The sequence below is a fragment of the Lontra canadensis genome, unplaced genomic scaffold (assembly GCF_010015895.1).
Source record: "Lontra canadensis isolate GAN:19392208 unplaced genomic scaffold, GSC_riverotter_1.0 scaffold1, whole genome shotgun sequence".
In the NCBI taxonomy this organism is placed as follows: Eukaryota; Metazoa; Chordata; class Mammalia; order Carnivora; family Mustelidae; genus Lontra; species Lontra canadensis.
In genome coordinates, this window is record NW_022630995.1 from 8836505 (window position 1) to 8859495 (window position 22991).

A 22991-nucleotide genomic window follows, 5' to 3' on the forward strand; every position below is an offset into this window, starting at 1 on the left:
ATCTTAGTCCATATTAATGATGTCCTCTGGGTTTATGCAACACCAGCATGAGCCCATGTGACATATACTAATTTATTACTTAAGATATAAAATAATGAATAGAGAGAGAAGTGATACATACATCTTGTTTACGGTGCAGTCAGTGTACATGAACGTTCTTCCTCATGTCCAGACAGTGTATTTTCCTGTTCAGGTCCAGATGCCATCTCTTTGTTGGTACTATCTTCTTTATTCAAATGCATCTCATTCCTGGCTAATTTTCTATCTGCCTTCTAGAAAGAAACATAGCAATGCTGTTATTATTCATGAGGTGATGGCTCCTTGGAGTCTATTTGTATTGAAACAAATAAATCTCCCTTCTTGCCTCTGTAGTTCTCAATTATCGCCTATTTAATATAGTACTGATTGAATCATTATTTACAATGATGCACCATTCATCATGTCACCATGAATTCTGGCTTCCAGTGATTCTCCTGAATGCTATCATTGTGCTTCTTTGATGATAACCACGAATGCAAGTCTCTGGTCATCCTAAATTTATCATTATGACTTTCTTGGCATAAACATAGATGAGCATATCTTCCACCCATATTTTCTACTGAATTCTTTAATCATAATTACTGCACTTCTAGAGTGCAATCTCTTTCAATGTTAACTACACTCCTGGTTTCCATACGCAACCACCAACAGGGATGATAGGTGAAACAAGAAGAGTGATTCCATTTCTGCAAGTGGTATGTGGTAGGGTTTAAGAGAGTTGGCAGGGGAACATGACAGGACCAAACTGACAGGTGAGAGAAGACACCAACTAGGGGCCTAGTGGCATTGCAGAGCAATTGTCTCCAAAGTCCTTGAAACAGATAGACATGTCCACCCCTGAAGACTATATGACACTTGATGTGGAGTTTGTGGAGAGATTGGAGTGACAACCTAGGTGCCAGTGGAAGGGAGTACATAAAGGACGCCTGTCACCACCTACCACCTTTGTGTATGGTAGACAGAAGCTATCCTATTGGAACACTTACAGAAAAAAAGCTGATGGATGGGCCCATGCATGCAGGTCAAGCCAAAAGTCAGTCAATCTCCCAGACCCTAAATTCATCTTGCGTCCAATGTAAGTAAGTGATTCAACCAGAACTCAGAAGTCACAACCTCACTGGAGAAGACAGGAGAGAAATGGAACTAAGAACCTTTGAAAAATAGGGTTTTGACTGAAAATTAAAAGGTATAGAGACAGTGTACTCTAGCTGGTAAATTTGCTTCATATGGAGGTATGGGTCAATAATTCTGAAACTTCTTAATATGTATCCCAAGGTTGAACAACTAAGTACATGCATGGTAGGTAATGGGAGCCAAATTTGTCACTTTCAAAAAGGGAAGTAACAAGTATGCAAGAAAGGAAGGCTTGAATGAACCTTGTGTTTCTGGGAGTAGTCAGAGACATCAGTATGAACTCATCTGTAGATAGATAATAAGATAGATAGATAGATAGATAGATAGATAGATGATAGATAATACAGAATAACTACAGGTATACGTGTGTACAGGGGTTAGTACACAAACCCATATTTCTTAGCTCTCTTCCATGAAAAAGTCTAGAAGCAGTGAGACCACGTTAACATGTGCAACCAGTGCTCAGATTATTGTTTAAATACCATTATCTATTCAATAGAACTAATGCTCCTTGAAGAAATGGCTGTTTCCGGGTCTGGGAAAGGGAAAATAACAAGATGAGCCTGAAGCATCTCAAAATGCCAGAAAGTAAAGAAGTGCTCAAAAAACCAAGTTTGGGGGGCAGGTCAGAGGGACACAGAAGCTAAACTGAAAGGACTCACAAAGGCCAAAGCTGAAATAATTTGAGCAACAAAACACATAATGTAGCACTGAATTATAACCTACAGTACAAAGTAAACATACACAAATTCATACTCATATAAAGTGAATTAATAAATAAATGGAGTAAAGAAGAATTCTAGTTAATACATGTCAACAGTCCCCCTTCTAGGAGCTTCATCCTCTCCCTCCCTCAGTTTGAGTGTAGGCCAGATTTAGAGAAGGACTTTCAAAAATAGCGTATGGAAAGGGAAAAATAGTAACTTTAGACTGGAAAAACTTGGCAAACACTACCTTAACAAAGTGCTCAATCCTAACATCCCTGGCAATAAATCATATGAATAGCATGTGCTCCCTCATATGAAAGGAAGAGAATACCATTTCTCTCTCTCTCTCTCATACACACACACACACACACACACATAAACACACACATCAGTGTGTCTGCACCATTCTGGTGGCCCAAATGTTTGCACTGTGCAGCAAAGGCACACTGCAACAGCCACCCAGCCAGAATAATGTGCTTGCCAGGCTGCCTTGTCAGATGTAAGCAGGCCTTGGGCTCCTGGACCACTCAGACTCAAACGTCTGAGCTCCCCAGGGGAATCTGAACCCCCAGGAAGCAGGGAAACTGAATTCCGGGAGTTCCATGTTTTGGAGCAACTTTGTCCAAAAGTTTTAAGTCCTCCTTCGCTTGCTGAGTGACAATAACCCCCAGAGAGGTCATGCAGACTTGGTCCTTGTGGGTCCAGTTCTGGGAAAGCATCTTTTTCAAAATTTTCTAGATCTGTCTCCAGAGTCTTAGACAAGCTAGTGCCTACCATCTCCACTTCTCCCCTTCTGGCCTCTCTCCCCACTTTGTGATGATTGCATCCAATGTGGAAAAGTATTTGATATTGTCAGTGGTGAGGTCAAAGTAGGTAGTGGGTAGAATGGGTAGGGTTAGGAGCTGGAGGGCTGTGGGATACAATATTCCAGAAATGGAAGGAGACTTTTTTTTTCATACTTAAGATGAAACTATAAACATCATTATTAGGGAAAAATAAGGAGGTTGTGGATGGCAAGTACATATGAAACCAGTGCTATAAAAATTTCTGAAGTACATGAATTAATGAGGCTATAAATAACTTTAGGTATGTAAATTCATAGATAATTGTCTGATATCAGTGTTTACCTCTAGGGTCAGGGACAAAAGGCTCAGTTTTGGGTGTAACATCTCATCTCTTACAAGAACATTTTATCTTCCAACTCTTGCACTCCCTCAATCCTAGATATCTTGCTCACTCTTTATTGTACTTTTGTCTAGATCTCCTGATCCCCCCCCAACAATGCTTCTCCAAACTGCTTAAACTTCTTAAACTGTTCAAGTATTGTCATCCTAGACTGATTCACTTTTTTTTGAGGCTCAGTTTTTCTCCCTAGTTCAATTAACCATCCTTATAATCATCTCTATCCTCTTTGTCCCTCACATTTCTTAGTCTTAGTAGTAAAAAAAAAAAAAAGCCTATACGAGTTTACATCCTTTTATTCAGAATGATCATAATGTTAAAATATTCCTTTGAATGCTTATGATCCATAACTCAGAAGATTATTAATGTTTTTTAATCAGCCCCTAAAGAACTAGACAGAAGTGGGAAAAGAAAGAACAGTGGGATATTCACAGAACCTACAAAATTTTCAGGATGGCAATACATCTGTGAAAAATAACAGTCCTAGACAACAACATCAGATTCTTTTCATTTTTTTATTAATTACGGCACAGAGAAGAGGGGCAAAAATGTTTAAAGAAATTTGTGTTCTTTAGTCAAAGGGTTGGTTTTACACCAACAGAAAAGAAAAACAGATGAGTAAGCTCTAGGTCTTCAATTCTCTTTCTTCCTCTTATTCTCAGGGCAGACTGAAAGACAAAAAGACAAATATAAGTACTGTTTGCAAAACAGTATGAGTTTTTGAAATCTATTCAAATGAATGTTGAATTGCTTGGATTGTCTTCCTGCAATTTCCACTAAAGAAAATCATTCAGCCTGTCCTGGACTCTGAATTCTTCTCTTGGGTTAGGGGAGAGGACACACTAATAATATTGTAAAGTCCTCCCTTCATCACTGGTGTCATCATCTCCTCAGGCTTCAAAGTCCCAAGCTTTTCATCATCACTTCTCAGAGTCACTTGATTAACACCTACTTCTTACCTAAATTAATTACCATCAAAACAAGTGTTTTCTCAAAGTTAGACTTTTCAGAAGAAACTCTTGCCATTTAGGATGAAAACAAATTCACGTCTTGAAAAGATCAACTCACAGGACATAGAAAGTTGCTTCCTCACTTGAATGCATGATCTGTAGGTATTACCAGGTGGGCAAAGAGCAAGTGAAAACCTCACAGTGGGGACAGACCTCATGTCAGTTTAGAAAATATGAAAATAATTCATGCTAGAAAATAATTGGACAATCTGCTTTAAAAAAGAGAATTGATACTCTCTTTTTTAATTTCCCCCAAAATATGACAACCAAAATGGGTGAAATATGTTTATATTCAAACATTTAAATTTTAAAGTGGGCCTTAGTAGCAAGTTATTCACTATAAAGTGCAAGTTCACATAAGGTAGGTCTGTTATACTCTTCAATGAATTTAGTCTTCTACTGGACTGTTAGATTGAACCATTCAACTGTTTTTTACCTTAAAAAATGCACTTTCATATGGTCCAGCCTGATACCTAAAATGCCCACTGCAAACCACTGCTCAGTTGAATGGTTCTGTCTACTGTGTCCCATTAGGTCAGAACGGGACACTGGCTAACTCTCAAGCTTTGGTTTGAATTTTGAACTGTGGCTCCACCTCTCAAGAGCTGGGTTGTCCTTGTAAATTATGGAACCCAGGTCTATCTGTGCCTTCATTTTCTCATCTGAAAAATGGGAAAAATAATGACACTTAATTTAGGCAACTATTCTGAGAATTAAATAAGTTAGTATATATAAAGGTCTTAGACATGACTGGTACTGGTCTATGGGGCTCTTGACAAATGGTTGTCAATATTTGCCATTTTAATAGCAACTATTATAATTACTTTTTTTATATAATTACTTTTTTAAAATAAAAATTCAAAGTATAGTTACCTGAGATGTTTGTGATGATGTTCTTTTAGGCTAAGGCAGCTTGAGCGGCAGCAACAAGTTTTGGACCCTGAATACAGAGAAATGACAGATTTGGGGAAAGTGTAAGCATCACTATTATGATAAAAAGTTAACATTTATACAGCCACTTGTGATTACAAACTAATTTTACATAAATCCCATTCTTTAATTCTAGTTTAGTACCAGAATTTCTACAAGGAAGGTTACTGACATCCATTGTTCCCAAAGGAATAAAAACATCACCCTCAAGTCAGAGGGGAAATATTAAATGATTCAGACATTGAAATAAATTTCCTCCATTAAGCTATAACATCAAACTCAGATTAAACCCAATCACAAACCAGCACTTTTCAAGAACCTGTTTCAATACATTAATATTTTGTTTCAAAGACTGGAGCCTTACAAATATTTCTATCTATATTCATGAACATCACAACCTTGGAAAAAGAACAAGTACTGGAACATTTACTGATATGTACCAGTGCAATAGGAGATAAAAAATGAGAGACCTTTAAGTAATTTTGTCAGATAATTGTGTAATTCTCTGCATAACTGGAATAAGATTCTGGTCCTGAATGTACTGTGTCGTTCGGATATATAAACCCCTAAGCTGTGGCCAGATCAAATGCAACAAGAAAGGAAATTAGCCATATTGCCCCCAAGAGAGTCCAGTACCTCCTCAGCAAAGCAGCCTTCTTTGTTTTCAGCTGCACAGCACTTGTCCACAAAGGCTCCAAAATCCCCCATAACAGTTTTCAGTTGTTCATCAGTTGCCTTGGGTTTGTGTTTCAACAGCTCAACAAGTGCACTGTATTTGAATGAAAACAAAACAACAGCAATAAAAATCAGGGAAAAAGTTGACTTACATAAAGAAAGACATGGAATGAGTAAATCGCAGGATTAAAAGGCACAGTGTAGGGAATAGTGTCAATGGTACTGTAGTAACACTGTATGGTGGCAGACAGTATCTACACTTATGGAGGGCACAACATAATGTACAGGCTTGTCAAGTCGCTATGTTGTACACCTGAAAATAATGTAACATTGTGTGTCAAATATGCATCGATTTTTTTAAAAAGGGAAAGAGAAAAATGGAGATGGGAAAGACAGTTGTATTATTAAGTTTATAAGTCTTAGAGCCAGGCAACTCTGAGTTTGAGGTCCAGGCTTACCACTATAAGATTTAATATTCTCATTTGCTTAATGAGGAGAATAAAAGCCATCTTCATAGGGTTGGTGGAAGGATCAAATGAGATAATCAATGTAAACTGTTTGACATATGTAATATCAATAAATCTCAATAAGTCAATAGATCTCTTGTAAGTAAGTCCCTAGGAAGGATTTGTCATTGCATTTATACATTATTCAGATTTTAGAAGTTATACTATATTAAAAAGAAAAAAAATTTATACCATAGTGAATTGAATTTTCTAGTGATTTAAGAGCTAAAGCTGATTCTTAAAAGAAATCGGAGGGGCAGACAAACCATTAGAGACTGTGGACTCTGAGAAACAAACTGAGGGTTTTGGAAGGGAGAAGGTTGAGAGGATGGGTGAGCCTGCTGGTGGGTATTAAGGAGGGCATGTACTGTGTGGAGCACTGGGTGTGGTGCATAAACAATGAATCTTGGAACACTGAAAAAATATAATTAAATTAAGATGTTAAAAAAAAGCGTAATTATCTTGTTAGACTCCATTTAAAAGTTTCTAATCTGAAAGTCTTTATATGTGGTCCATGAAATTTACCCCATTTAGTTAATACTGGGAAGGCCATAGGTAATAAAATCATCTAAACTTATGTGAGCTGGTGGTTCTAGTTCCTTGACATCCACAGAGATAGAATAGTGCTAGAGAGAAAAGGGTTTTGCAATATTACTCATAAGTCTATGGCTATGATTAGAACACCCAAGATGATAACATATGGTGCTAAATTTCATGCACTTCTAACCCCTATTGACAGCAATAGGGTGTACAGCCTCCAAACTCATTTTTCTAGATGTTTTTCATTCAACTTGCATTCTCAAAAGTTATATGTTGAGGATTTGCCTTGTCTGTGGGTTGCCATAGAGCAAACTTAAAATAACTATTCATGCCTAGAAATATATTCTCCTATGACTTCTACTAACTAATTTGACATTTGCACAAATCCATCAGTTAATTGTTCCTCTTTTTCTGTTGGACTTTTCTTAAGACCTTATTCCACTCTAGCTTTTATTCACAAGTCTATTCTGAATGATTTGTAGGGAAGATTCCAATATAGAGGTTTATTGCTAAGAAAACAAAAAGCTATCCATTTTATTCTTGACATTTTTATCAGCTTACTAAGATCAATACTTAAATACTATTTTCCAAAAAATATAATCACTACTTCAGAAAAAGTTACACATTTCAATGTACAATTCTCACTCTCAAGACTCTACATGCTTACAGTAATGAAATACTACTCACGATTGTTTCTTCACTTGTTTCTCAGCCTCGGGAAGTGTGCATAAATCTGCATGGAAGGTGAATGTTTCAGCATTAAAGTCTTTGGGAACATATGTCTCATCGACTGCCAGAGCAGAAAAGCATGGTCGTCTGTTCACCAAGGACTCCGTGCAGCATTTGGTGACTCTCTCGCTCACTGGGGTCTTCTCGTGCAACACGCACAACCGGTTCAGGACCACGGACAGCTAAAGGACAGTGCGGGAGAGCAGACATTCAAAAGAAAAATAGTAATAGTTTTCCTTTTACTTTCCAACGGACCAAAGACGTATTATATTTACCTAGCAACATTGAATCCAAGGTTGATTGGAGGAAGTGATTTTGTTTCACTTTAGAACTACAGATAATGAGGGACTTTTTAAAGAATGTTCTCTTTATGTCTACATTTTAATAATTCACTTGAGAAAATAATTGATTTAAATAATTTGATGTGAGTCCTCAGATATGTACAGGAGTGGGAAGGAAACAGTCTTATACAGACACACATTTTTAAGAGACCCCAAAGAATATGAAAGTTTTTTAAGTTCCAGGATGAAACATTGAAAACTCATGGAATTTTGGTCAATTTATCATTTTGGGGATCCTGTACAAATCTTCATTCAGGACAATAGGGGTGACCAAGTCCTGGGTGCCATTACCAAATACACACACATGCATGTGTACACGCCCACATGTTAGTTCACCCCTGTTTCTGAAAGTTAGCTTTGTCCATATCTAAAGGCAAAAATTCATCATTACTAACTTATTATACTTGAAAGACTTACATAATCTTCAGCACAGGACATTCTTTCCGTTTCGGGTTTGGTACAACACCTGGTGCCCACTTTTCCTAGTTTTCTTGAGACCTCCACAAGAGTTGGAGTTGACACCTGGGGGAGTTTCTTGGTGTAACGAACTAAGAGCCTGGAACAAAATCGCTCACATGTTTTCATGTTTTCTCTAACATAGCAGGTCAAGCAGAGAACACTTAGCCAAAATTAACTAAAATAATTATCCATCCATAAAATCACCTTTGTCTCCAGGTTGGTTGAATAGTATAGGGGAAGACCTTGTCCTGAGTAAGTAGTTAAGCTTATCTTTGTTTCCACCTGTGCTGTATCATTCTAAGAAAGTAACTTATTATAATAATATATTTATTTATTGCTTCTTTCTTTCCATAAAACCTACTGGGGTCTTAATATATATCAGCACCCTGCTAAATTTGAAAGGTAGGTATAAGTTTTCTCATCTATAAAATGGGAAAAGTTATATCTGACTCATAAGGATGGTGCAAGTATTAAATTAAAATAAAGTATGCAATCAACCTGGCATGGGACCCAGCACATAATAATCACTTACTAAGAATTCCAATCACCACCGAAAGTCACGTATGGCTACAATCTCCTCAAGGGAAGAGATGCTATCTGGTTCACTGTTGTTATGCCTAGCACCCATAGTCGGAAGGGTGCTAACATATGTAAACCAAACAGTAAATATCGACTGAATTGATGTGTCTCTTATCTTTACCTCCACAGATAAGGCTCTATGTGGATCAGGACATTAGTCCATCAGCTTATATATTACTTCTTGAGCTACTATTATTTAAAGCCTACCACTTCCTCCTTTGTAAAGCATTGCTACATTTTGTTTGCCCATAAGCTATTCCTTAACCTTCAAGGGGCATCCTCGTTTCCTACATTCCATGATTTGCTATTTTCCTTTTCAATCTCAAGAGGCCAGTGTTTTAAACTGCAGTCAAATATAGGCCTCTCCTTCCCATTAATCATTTTATCTCTCCTTCTCTAATCTTTCTTGATGGAGAGAGATTAGAAGTATATAATGTATTTTTGTGATTAAAATTTCCATGATAGGTGGTATATATATTAAGTCTTAAATAATTACAACTTGATCAAGAAAAAAAAATCAACTGGCAAACAAAAATACTTACGCATTTTGGAAGCCATACTCTCCAACTTTTTCAAAAAGTTCACAGTTTACTTTGACTAAATTCTGAGGCTCTTCCACAAGAGGTTTAAATTCATCAAGCTGAAAGAGAAAAGAATTGTGTCAACAGAATTCCACCTGAGCACCACACAGGTTCTTTTTCACGACTCCAGGCAGAATGAGATCCTTCCTCCTTCTGCCCAAAGCCATGTAATTAGATCTTTGATGTCAAATCTATCACAATATGTCCAAACTGTTTATTTGGCAAGGGTGTATAGTATAAGAGATTAAGACTACTCAGGCTCTGGATTGTGACTGCTGGTGTTCGAGCCGGGCCATCCGACTCACTTTCTAATTGTGTAATTACACCTCCCATATTTCTAAGCTTCAGAACCCTCACTGTTAAAATGAGAATTAACAAAAAAGAAAGGAGAAAAGGGAAAATAAAGAAAGAAAATGGGGATAAATATGGTATTCACCTTTAGAATTGTTCTACAAACCATTTGAGTTAATGAAACTAAAACAGTGCCTGGTAGGTAATAAAAGCTTAGTAAATGATAACTATGGCTATATCATTATAATTAAGCCAGCTCTCCAGTTGGATTCTGAGTTCCCTGAGATAAGAGATTTTACCTTGGTCATAGGCTCCAGTATGGTGCCCGGTGTATAGTAAGTTCTGGATAGAGGAAAGAATAACTTTCCTGTGATTCTAAAGTTTGGAAACCACTATATATGCCGGGAGTGTTAAATAGCTTAAACATGTTAAAATCCTCTTAAAGCATAGCTAAATATGGCAAAATCCTCAAGGTTTCCCTTCCTTGCTTCATATCTTGTAAAGCAATTTCTACACTTTCCCCCCCAGATCTGAAAATATTCTAAATGAATAGATTTCATAATCGTCCTTAAGATGCTAATTCTTGATATTTGATAAATCTTGGGATCTGGTTAACTTTATATTTAAGCTAAGTCTCTTAATTTACAATTCAATTTATCTTATTTTGTCCTCAGGAGCATAAATAAAAGAAAAAGAATGGTCAAGATTCGTGAAATTAGAGATTGCTCCCTTCAGATCTTTCCTTTCTTGGCTCTTCTAGGTCTTACTAACCATTCTATTTAGAGCTATTTTTCCTGTAAGGTTTAAAATCACAGGATTGAAATCATGTCAAGAAAAGATCTAAATTGCACTATGTAGCAATTCACATGCTTGGATTACTTCTCTTTCTCATTATTAAGGATCATGAGCGGGAGCGCTACACTGTTTCCCACTAAGGAACCTACCACTTTGCCATAGCAGCTAGGAGGATCATCGGTGGCACAACACTTCTCCAGAGTGGCTTCATATTCCTTGGCAAGTCTCAACAGCAAAGAGACAGAGTACTCAGGATGCCTTCTTGAATATTCATACAGAAACCTAGTTCAGATGAAAATAAAATAGATTTCATTGGGCAAATGAGCAAGAAAGATCACATAACTCACCTCAAGAGTGACTCCTATCCCAAAGGTCTGAATTTGACTAGACCCCATGCAGGGAAGCTTAGTGGCTAAGGGGTTGAAGTTCAGAATTAAAGCTACCTGCGTTCAAATCCTGCCTGTGCCATTTAGTTTGCCATATCACCTTAAGCAACTTATTAAAACCATCACAGCCTTAGTTGCCTTCTCCGTAGCACGTGGATAATAATAGTACCTATCTCATAAGATGGTTTGCAGGAAATACATGGCATGATCTTTGTAAAGTACACGCTGTGTGGCACAAACTAAATGTTTGATGAGTGACACCTGATATTATTATGTATATTTTTTATAACTTGGACTATACCTCAAAAGGGTTCTGATAAATAGAGATGTATTCTGGAATTTTTTTTCCTCTTTATAGGAGTGAAATCTTGAAGGGTACACGATTTTGTGAAATATATAGCAACATTACACTATTATAATCCAACAATAAGAATGCAAAGTTTACCACCACACTTACTGATTACATATAATCATTTATTTTGTCACTTAATTTCATGCTGCCCTGCCATGCTACTGTACTCATGGTCTGTTCAACCAAATATAAAACACGTGGTAGCAGACCACACAATTCCTCTTATATACTTCCTTATATAGATAGATAAATGGCAGGTAGATAGATAGATACAGAAATACAGTGATGTAAAGATGTACCACATATATTCACACATATCTATTATAGTAAGTTCAAGAAATACTCTTTGAATGATTAAATAAATAAATAATATGTTCATAATTAATGTATATAAAAATGTTTCTAGAGTATTCCCAGAAATATCCCAGAAAATGAATGGGGTCAGAATAAAGATAGAAACTGCTCTATTCTCTTCTCTACTGACTTTTTTCCATAAGCATGTATTAATCTATAATAATTTTTTAAACTAATCAATTTTCCCTCGAAATTTAAAAGCTAGGAGAGGGAAAGATAAAGAAGCATTGTAGACAACATGGAAATTGTAGCAATGTCAAAGAAAAGCCTAGTTTATCTTTCCAAATCCCGAGACCATCTAAAAAGTACGGAAGGATTATTCCTTATCCACTTACGTGCCCAGGAACACATCTTTTGCCTCCTGATAGTTTTTGCAAACCTCCTTATCTTCAACAAAATCAGCAGCTAATGGGGCCAGGTCACCAGGCAACTCATCTCTTTCCACCTCTGCAAGGCACTGGGATTTTTCCAACACAGGCTTATCGCAGCATTCCTTCAGTTTAGTGGAGATTGAATCCTGATTTTCACACATGTACTTGGCCAGATCCGCCTATAAGCAAGTCGATAAAAATTTTTCAATGTAAATGGACAATACTGCACTTTCTCCCCAGATATTTATTATGTTGGCAAAACATGTTTACTGTGTTCTAAGACCATACATATACCAACATGACTTCTATAAATACTTTCAGTTCATGTTCCTAAGACTAGGGACTCAGAACTACTAAAATATTGTCAATTAATTACAAAAGACTGGTCAGTAACAGGGAGCCATCTCAGTTATTATTAGTTTTATATTTTGACTGTCAAGTCATTTAAGGTTCTAAATTAAAACTCAGTACTATTTTTCCAAATAGTCCCCTCACACATTTTGAAACCAAATAACTAAATAAAATGTGAGAGATCTTTGAAAAATTAGTCAAAGGCCCATAGTCACGGGCCCTACTTACGCATGTAACATTTTTGTCTTAAATTTTCCAGAAAGTATTCTGAGAGATTAAGATGCTGGTATTTGGTCATATTTTTAAGTTTGGAAAAAAGTGATATCATGCTAAATATGTGTATAGTTAACACAGATGGTTAACTGAGAGAGAATAAAAAGGAGGGAAACTACATAATTTCCAAAGATCTCTTTAGGTAGTAGCTCTTCTCCAACTCCACCCACCTCCCAAAAATGTCTGCTTAGAAATCTCCCTTAGTAGGTGCTGTCAGTGTAAGCCTGTGTCCTCACAATATGACTGAAAGGGTTACAAATTAGTGAATGTGTTTGTCAGATCATTTAGTGAGTGGGATAGCCAGGTTAAAAAAAAAAAAAAAGTACCACAAGGCAAGGAAAGAATTGAGTAGATTAGACATAGAAAACAATCTCAACCCACTGTCGGCTTCAAGGATAATACTAAGCAAATTCATCCTACCAGCTGAAGTGTGTAAGTTACTAACAGAGCATACTGTGGATTCTTTACCCTGTCATCTGCACATTCAAGAAGGTCACCATGGCAGCATTCCTTGTGGACTTTGGTAAGATCTGTCACCAATTTGGAAACCTCTGCAAACTCAGCTTTGGGGAATTTCTGGCTCAGGCGAGCTACTGACCTAAAAAGAAAATTCCCCTTGTGAAAACATGATTCACATGCAATAGTTTATGTCAAAGCATTAGGAAAATACTACTCAAAACAAGAAAATTCAGGATAAAATAACATATAGGTATAATTTGTAAAATCCATTTGTTCTTATTTTAATGCTAGTTCTGAACCACATGGTTATCTGAGAGCAAAATATCTCCTTAGGTCATAATTAGCTATTGTAAGGGTGTGTGCGGTGGATAAAAGTCCTGCAATTCATGAAAGCGGAAATCAAAGAGAGATTCTAGAAGGAGCAACATGTGGAGAGCCATCCGGTTTGAAGCCCAGACTTGACTTCTAGATGTGATTGTGTCACTCATTAGCAGTGGGACACTAGGCAAGTTACGTAGCCTCTCTGAACCTCAGCCTCTCCACGGTCATGACAGCATGCTACACTGAAGGACTGAGGTGAGGACTAAATCAGTCAATCCATATGAAACCATTTTATAAACTGGAACCAAGACATTGATCCAGTGAGGAATCTAAGCTTCCCGCCAACAGGGAAAAAGCTAATATCCACATGATTTCCCAAGTCATGTCAACATTTCCTCCATCGGATCGAAGTTTCTTCTTCCCCCAAACCAATCACAGCCTGTTCAACTGCATTTCATTTCATGTTGGGGGTGTTTTGTTTACTGATTTAGTTAGTTGATCTTGGTGGCATGGGGGTAGGGATGGCCGGCAAAGATAGGTCAAACAATGGTTTCTAGAGAGCTTGTAGAATGTCTGCTATTTTCATTTTATCTCTTGTTGCTGTTGATTCCTTGTTGACTAGCAAGTGAGGGATGGGGAAGGGGATTTCTCTTGGCTTAGAAATTGAAGGACACTCCTAGAACCAGTGAAGGAATATAAAAACAGAGACCCAGACAAAACCAAGGGATTAACAACAGAGCTAGAGCTATGAGAAAATGAGAACCCTGATGGCTAAATTAATTACCAGAACATAAAAGGAAAAACATTTCCAGATAATTGGTGCTGTTTGGGGGAATAAAATTAAGTAGAAGACCCTGACAACTGCTCTATAGAAAGAGTGGATCATTAGAATAAGGTCCCTAGTCTTTCTAAATAAGTGGAATTTAAATATTGTCTTAGAAGGACAAAAAAAGATACTTCCTAAATTCTGTGACTACCTAGAAAAATGTGATAAAAAATAATGAGGAATTGTCACTGATGCTCTGATTTTCACCACTGTCAAATTTTTACATTTTAAACAACCAGGAAGATGTATGTGAAAGTACCTCCATAAAATGCCATATAAGTGTACATTTTTGTCAACTGAACCATAACCACTTACATCATTATAAAGATTCAAACTAAGTTTAAAATACCATGCTTTGAAGGCTCTATCTCCGAATTTCTGGAGGCTGGCACACTTGAATCTTTCTCTGGCAGATGAAACCAGTACTTTTTCCCTCAAGGCCTCAATCTGCAAAAAGAAATGATTTGGGAAAAATTAGAAAAGGAAAGTTCTATGCAAAGCACTCCTTCATAAGTTCAGATAAGACTGTGCCGAATTAAAATTTAAAGAGATAATTTACACCTAAATTCCCAAGCACCCACTATTAGCAAATAATTATTTTGCTATGCAGGGAGAGCAAAATCAGTCTGGTCCTAGTGGAAAACTCTAGGTGGTTAAGAACCAGAATAGAGACATCACCAAGGAAAAGGGCGCTGACAGGAAATGTGGAAGACAGAGTCCACTAATATCCCAAAAAATATAGCTTTGCTGAGTTCTCAGTTTTGCATATAATTTATCTCAATCCCTCCTCCACCAAATCTCACAACATCACTAAACTCCCTAGAATAGGGAGGAATGCTTTTTTGACCATGTAAAGGAGTTTGTCTCAGAGACACAAATTCCCTAAATCTAGCCACGAGATGCTCAAAGTCTGAGGTTTGATGTGAATTGGTCCTCCCATTCCTCTAGACAATACCTTGGGTGCCAGGCAGGCGGCCTTATCAGCAGCTTGGCAACATTCTGCAAAAACTCCTTTATATTGTTGAGCATAGTAAAGGAGTTCTGGGGCATAAAAGTAAGGATGTCTTCTGGCAACTTCATACAGGTATCTACATTTTCAAAAAAGAAAAATGGGCAGTCATGTTTCTATAGCAAACAGTGGTATGGGGACAACTGTAATCAACATTCTCATCTAATTTACCAGTTAATCTCAATATGTACATGACGACCTTGCCTTTGTCATTCTGAAAGTCAGTGAAAGGTTGAACTTCTATATATAAATTATGTACAGACATATATATGTTTTATATATATGTACACATATATACACACACATCGGTGTAAAATAGTTAAACTTTGGTGATGGAATGTTTTTGACCAAAATGAAATCAATTCTGAGAATAACTAAATATGTATCTTCATAATATTTTATCACAGGCCAATCTGTCCATTTTTTGTTTTGTTTTGTTTTTTACATATCACGTCCTATTTCAATGAACTCTAAAATCTCTTTGATCCCATTTTTTTCATCCTGGATAATTTTGTAGTATCAGATCTTACTGCTTTGAAAATTGTCATTAGAATAAAAGCTTCGAAGCGTTAACGTCAAGAATATTTTTTACGGGGCGCCTGGGTGGTTCAGTGGGTTAAAGCCTCTGCCTTCAGCTCGGGCCATGATCCCAGGATCCTGGGATCGAGCCCCGCATCGGGCTCTCTGCTCAGCAGGGAGCCTGCTTCCTCCTCTCTCTGCCTGCCTCTCTGCCTATTGTGATCTCTGTCTGTCAAATAAATAAATGAAATATTTTTTTAAAAAAGAATATTTTTTACTCTACTAACAGCTATAAGTCATACACTTGTTTCATAATTTTTCATTTTGAAACATAAAAATCAGATGACTTACTTTCCCAGAAACTTCTGTTCATTTTCCTGAAAGGCAGTGCACATGACCTCAGGGTCTGGGGTCACCAGCAGAGGGAAGCCCGGGTTATCATCTTTGTGGGTCAGGAAGCACTCATTTCTCTCAGGCTCCTGTTTCTCACAGCAGTCAGCCAGCTCGCCATACTTTTCCCGAAGAGAAGCAACTGTACACAGTTTGTCTCCAAAGAGAGTGTGCTAGGTGGAAGAGAGCAGGCTTCAGGTCACTGGGAGATATTTTATTTTCTTTGTACCCAAAGAACAGTATAAAAAAATTGAAAGTATGGGTAAACCTTGGTTAGGAAATCATGTACACATATACTTTTTTCTCAGGGTTAGAGAGTTTCCCTTGATTTGACCAGGTATGGGACTTTTGTAAGAATTGACCATCACGGGACTACTTAGTGTGGGTAGGGCAGAAGGGCAACACAAAAGAATGAACATGGCGCTTATTTCTACATAATGCTACAGGTTAGGAGAGCTGATTAAAAAAAAAAAAAAATCAAGGGAAAATAATCCTCTAAGTAACAAGTGAATTCACAGCAGGGAAGAAAGTATTCAGATAGTTTCTCATTTGATCTGCTCCTTTCTGAAAGGTCCAACTTTTAAGTAGATACTATTCAAAAACTGAGGAGTAACACAATTTACTGTATATTATTATGTAAAATGTAGATCTTTTTTATTCTAGAAACATTTGCCTCAAAACACATTCCATTAAATGTATTCTTTCTGTCCCTATTAATTTTTTATTATGAAAGTAATTGGCTCTTCAGGGAAAATATATTGCTGAAGACAGAATTTATTAATTTTCTGAAAAATACATTTTTAAAAATTCATATTTATAGCCATAAATTTGTGTTAAACGTATTGAGTTAAAGTACTGATTCTAACTGGAGAGAAAGATAAATAGAGAGAAAGAAATAAGAGAGGGAGAGATGGGGCACCTGGGTGGCTCAGTGGGTTAAAGCCTCTGCCTTCAGCTCAGGTCATGATCCCAGGGTCCTGGGATTGAGCCCCACATTGGGCCCTCTGTGCAACAGGGAGCCTGCTTCCTCCTCTCTCCCTGCCGCCTCTCTGACTACTTGTGGTCTCTGTCTATCAAATAAATAAATAAAATCTTAAAAAAAAAAAAAAAGAGGGGGAGAGATTTCAGTGATAAACACTGGCCTTGTCCTGGACATGTATACACACGTTGAGTAGTGAGAGAAACGTAAACCTCTCCCTGAATTCAACACCTACATGGAAATACCAAAAGTTCAAAGTCCTTCAAAATGAATAAATGCCTATTTTTTATTCTATGTAAAAATATAACTATCCCTAAAATGAGGACTATATCACTGTATTATTATTTTACCTAAGAAACAAAATCAACACAAAAATCAGATGAGTGTCTCCGGAAGGTAAAAGCCATGCTCTCACTGTTAGCCTCAATGAAAAGAAATCAAACCTGGGATTTTAAAAAGAGACTTTTACAAATCACAAATGTCCATTTAAATACACTGTAACTTGTTGTGCGTGGTCTTCATAAAGAAATGTTTTTAAAACTGTGAGTATAACTGGAACATCTCTGCCATAGAAGAAACAAAGGCTATCCCCACGTCTGAGAGTTGCTTACAAATTAATAATTGAGGAAACAAAAGTGGCATTGTTTTTCCTTTGAAATGATCAGGATTACTTATAAGAAGAAGAAATAATACTCAAAATCAAAATGTACTTACAAGGGATTTGCCGCAATCGGCCCCTGACTGGTCAGCAGCACAACCTTTTGCAAACTCAGTCACTTCTGTTGCTAATTTCACATGGTCTTCAAATGGGCACTGCTGGAGATACTGAGAAAAGGCAACCAGCACCCTGAAACAAAGGACAAATATAAAAATGTAGCATGGGGCACATGGGTGGCTCAGTCAGTTAAGCGTCAGCCTTCAGCTCAGGTCGTGATCCCAAGGTCCTAAGATGGAGCCCAGTGTGGGGCTCTCTACTCAGCGGGAAGCCTGCTTCTCCTTCTCCCTTCACCCCTCCCCCTGCTTGTTCTGGTGTGCGCTTGCTTGCTCTTGCTTGCTCTCTCAAAAAAATAAACAAATAAAATCTTTCAAAAAAAAAAAAGAAAAATCTAACATGGTGAAGTGTTAATATAAAGTATCTTGCTTTATATTATATATATCTATATATTATATATATAACATATATATATATTTTATATATCTTGCTGGACAACAAACTGTGTCTGTATATGTTCTATATTTTATACATCTCACTATTAGCCAGAAAGTCTATTCACATCAACTGTTATCTGAAGCCTAACCAGGCATATGTGGCTTTCTGAGCAAAGCAGATATGTATTTATACCATGTTTTAATACATGTGTGTGCCTGTCAGGGGATGTACAAACATAGAGCAGGCAAGTGAAATGTATTTTAAATAAATCTAATTATTAAGACTAGGGACATTACATAGGTCCTTTGACTATTTAAAACCAAAAAACCAAAGCCACACACACCTCTCACTTAACCAGGCTGTACCATGAGATTGGCCTTTAAAAACTAAACTGTTCTCTCATTTTGTACCAGATCTAAAAATATTAAAATGTTCTCAAGAAACCACATACCTATTTGCTAGGTAAAGGAATTTAGTAAGTGAGCCGCAAAAGGAAACATATATTAAATTATTTCTCACCACACAGGTTATGGAAGAGTTCCGGAGCCACACTGTCCAGTACAGTGGCCAGTAGCCACATGTGGCTGCATAGATTTAAATAAATCAAAATTAAATGCAACTTTAATTTCTGACCCTCAGCTGCACTTGCCACATTTAAAGTGCTCAATAGCCACGTGTGGCCAGTGGCTGCCATATTGAACAGCACTGATGTAGAATATTTCCATCAATGCAGAAAATTCTATTGGATAGGATGGTTCTGGAAGATGGACTCTGATGACAGGGGAATATAAGAACTTCAGAATAATAACCAACACTATTAGGGACATTAAATTTGACTATTGAGTATTTTTTTTAACTTACAGGCCTCTGAAATGTTCTTCTCCCAAATCATTGTACCGATGAGCAATCTCACTCTGTTCTGGAGAGGAAAAAAGAAAAAACAAAACAGACTTACTTACATTCTGAAGAAAACAACTTAGTTATGATATTACTTTTTGTGTTTCTCTCCATGTGACTTAGGTATTCATTTGCTCCAAAGTACCGGCCTCGGATCCCTACAGAAAATCTTGGATTGGTGGTGAACTACTTCTTCTGCATTAAAACAGACGAGTTATTCAATCACCGATGATACTATTTGAAAAATCATTAAAACTGTTAAATACTTATAGCTTTATATTCAAACTTGGATAAGATCTAATGTTCTTGCGTTGTCTATTAACAGCTTCTGAAAGGACAGTCTAAAATGAAAAACGTAAATACAAGTTCTATTTATAAGATTAGCAACACAGGTTTTTGTTTTTTTATAAACCAGGTGCAGCCTTAGGGAATTGGAGCTATGAATTCTAACATCAACTATATTCTGCGAAGTTTGTCACTCTAAGTTCCTTCATGTGCAGAAGGAAGTTACAGCTACTAAACAATTCTCACCATTTTTTTTTTTTTACCTAGGATGTTAAAAATATATAAATAAGATAACTTCCTGGGCACCTGGATGACTCAGTCAGTTAAGTCTCTGCCACCTGCTCAGGTCATGATGGTCCCAGGCTGCTCAGTGGGGAGTCTGTTTCTCCCTCTCCCTCTGTCCCCTCGCTGGTGCTCTCTCTCTCTCTCTCAATCCCTCTGTCCCTCTTAAATAAATCAATAAAATCTTAAAAAAAAAAAAACCTTCCTGAGGGATCACAGATACAAAATATCATCATCTAGAAATGTATGCTAAAGGAAAATGCTTCTTTAAAGACGCAGAGTTTTCTAAAATTTTCTCTTACTAGGAAAATACAGTAAAAGTTGAACAATAGGAAAATAGAATTCTTACGTGCTTCTCGGCGAGTCACGCCCCTGGAATAAGCAGAGCTAAAGAGAAAGAGGAGGGAAATAAAAGTTACCCACTTCATTGTGCCAAAGGCTTGTGGGGTTGATAGAAAAGGTAGGAGGAACAGAGGGAAATTCACACTAATATACTTCTTTAACCAATAATTGTAGATTATTAACCAGACTCATCTTTGTATTTCATTGGTCCCCGACTGATTACAAAATTCATATTATTCTTGCCAAAAAATTTGTTTGACTAAATCCGTTGCGTATGTTTGCCATTTGGAACTGTTTTCTCCACAAGACGACCTTGTCAATTCATTAGTTATGTAAAACATCTTATCAAATTTTACATAAGAGTTTAAACGATTTGTCCCTATTATTCATTACCATGTGTTCTTTAGCTGTGATTTACCATTTGACATTTTAGTTTTTAATATTTGCAAAATTCTAACCAAACCAATGACTTAGCTTGGAAATAAGACTTAATAAAAGAGCTAAGCTCTGAACTGAATCTATTATTACCTCCAGGTATGCTTTTGTCAATAAATAATGAAAAATTCACATACACACATGAGGGCTTCCATGTCTTTTTCACTCTCCTAAAATTGTTCTGTCTAAAAAAAGCTGATGTTTCCTCAAATGCAAACTAAGAGAAAGCCACAAGAACAGTAACAATGAAAATGGATGTTCAGAAGTTCTACACTCCCATCCCGGCTGTGTCCCACATGTGATTCAGGTCCTCTGGTAAGATACTTAGATGTAATGGAGGTATATCTCATGGAATTTTCAGTTAAGGAGATATGGGGGAAAAAATGGATGCAATAACAGTAATGACAATCTTTACCATAAAAATGTATATAGGATAGGAACATCCGGGTGACTCAATTGGTTAAGTGTCCAACCCTTGATCTCAGGTCAGATTTTGATCTCAGGATTGTGAGTTCAAGCACCGTATTGGGCTCCACACGGGACATGGAGCCTACTGGAAAACAAAATATATATATATATACACACACACATATGTATGACAGGTTGAGACTTGATTACACCTCCAGAGGTTATAAGACTCCTAAACCTTTACTGGGTATCATATTCTTTCTAATCCTGATTCCCCTTCCTTTCTCCCTTTCAATAAAAAAACAGTCACATGTTTTTCTTTAATGTTACTTTTTATTTCAAAATAAATTTAACATCATGTCTGAAAACAAAGCAAAGACGATTTTCAAAAAAAATTTTTTTTCAAACTGCTTCCCTTATTCTCCCCACCGAAGATTATGATCTCTACCTATGAAGAGCTACTCTATCTGCTTTAAAGATAAGGAGCCACAAATTTCAACCAGTAGGAAAATTGACTTTCTCTGATACCACAAAACAACAATTACTTTCAAACAGTCGATTCACTTAATTAAGTAACTGAGTCAGTCAGTACTGTCAGTCAAATGTCATATGGCAAATATAGGCAGAGAGACTAACAAATACTGAAGAGAAGCATCACTTTTTTTATTCAGTCACATGATGAAAGGTATGTACTTTCCATGATCATATTTTATTTTATGTCATTTTCAGGTATGGGTGCTAATTAAATAATTCAAACACAGAAGAGACTATAGATACAAAAAAGATAGGAGATAATAGGTGATAGATGATAGATTAGATAGATAGATAGATAGATATAGATGAAGTTTTCTTAAGTAGCACAAGGGAGACCTGCATAATGGAGTCTGACTTATCTTTCATGCCACAGTTGAACAGAAATAAAAGAATGTCTGCCTGTGGAATTGTTCCTGTTGGAAAAAAACTATTTTAACTCTGAAAGCCTATATTAGAAAAGACAAAAAGGATACTATTCTAACTTTTTAGCCTTGTACATAGAAAAAATAATTCCTTTTTTTGTAAATTATATTTAATATATATATATATATATATATATTTTTTTTGCTTCCAAGAATGAGTAAGCATCTTTATTTGAAGTCAATGTCCAACCCTGGGTTTTCTTTATATAAATCCTTGAGGAAGTCTTGATCAAACATGCTATTCATATCATTGAATGTAATTGTATTGCTAATTCACAAAACCAGGCCTTTGTCATGCACATTTATACTTTGTGAATGTTCTTTCATTTAACAAATGAAAATAATATTAGTGTCACCATCTACTTTGCACAGCAATACTATATGGTAATACAATGGTAAATATGGAACACCAAAAAAAAAAAAAATCAAATTCATCATTGTTCTAGAAACCTGAAATTGATTTTCCTATATTTAATGGAGATTCCAAAGTTTTCAGGCCCATAATTTCAAATATAAAATTAAAAACACCTGAATTTTTCCTTATGGTACCAACAAAGTGTTTCCACAGATGTATCCTTATTAGGGATTAGTAGATGGTTGAGAAATAACATACTTAATTCTTAACACTATCTGCATGCTTAAAATCTATCTTAATTAATAAGAAACACCAAAAACTGCATTTTGTGGATTCCCAAAATAAGAGTGCCTATATTTATCTTCTATTAGTTCTGCATGTACATTCTATACTGAAAGAAATAAAACCACATAATTGTTAGTTATTTCTAAGTATTCTGTTCTTCAAGCTTTTAAAATCTTATGTTTAGTTAGTCATCAAGTAAATGTAAATGTTTAAACCAGGAGTTATAAATATGGCCTACAGAATCTAGTTTCTAAGTAAATATGAAACTATCTCCAATGACTTTTAAACATTTTCCCATTTTTGTGGAAGAAGTTTAAAAAGAGAGCGTCGTTAAGAAAATTGCTTCGTATGGAAAGAAGAATAATATTCTGATCATTTAAAAGAGAAAAATAACTCAATTGAAATATAAATATAACTAGAAATTATTAAATCTGAGTTTTAATCCCTTTTGTCCTGTGGTTTGTTTTTTTTGTTTTTGTTTTTGTTTTTTGTTTTTTTTTCTTTTTTT

General features: G+C 36.3%; 1 protein-coding gene across 1 annotated transcript; it reads right to left on the reverse strand.

The window, feature by feature from the left end:
• Positions 1–3711: 3711 nt before the first annotated feature.
• Positions 3712–20250, reverse strand: ALB (albumin). Its single transcript, XM_032842167.1, has 15 exons — positions 20052–20250; positions 19100–19157; positions 17803–17935; positions 16071–16282; positions 15147–15279; positions 14541–14638; positions 13054–13183; positions 11926–12140; positions 10648–10780; positions 9374–9471; positions 8211–8349; positions 7411–7634; positions 5639–5771; positions 4946–5012; positions 3712–3730 (listed from the first exon to the last, which is right to left on the reverse strand). The coding sequence occupies exons 1-14, from the start codon at positions 20128–20130 to the stop codon at positions 4971–4973; spliced, it is 1827 nt and encodes a 608-aa protein (XP_032698058.1). The 5' UTR covers positions 20131–20250; the 3' UTR covers positions 3712–3730; positions 4946–4970.
• Between the last annotated feature and the right edge of the window lie 2741 nt (positions 20251–22991).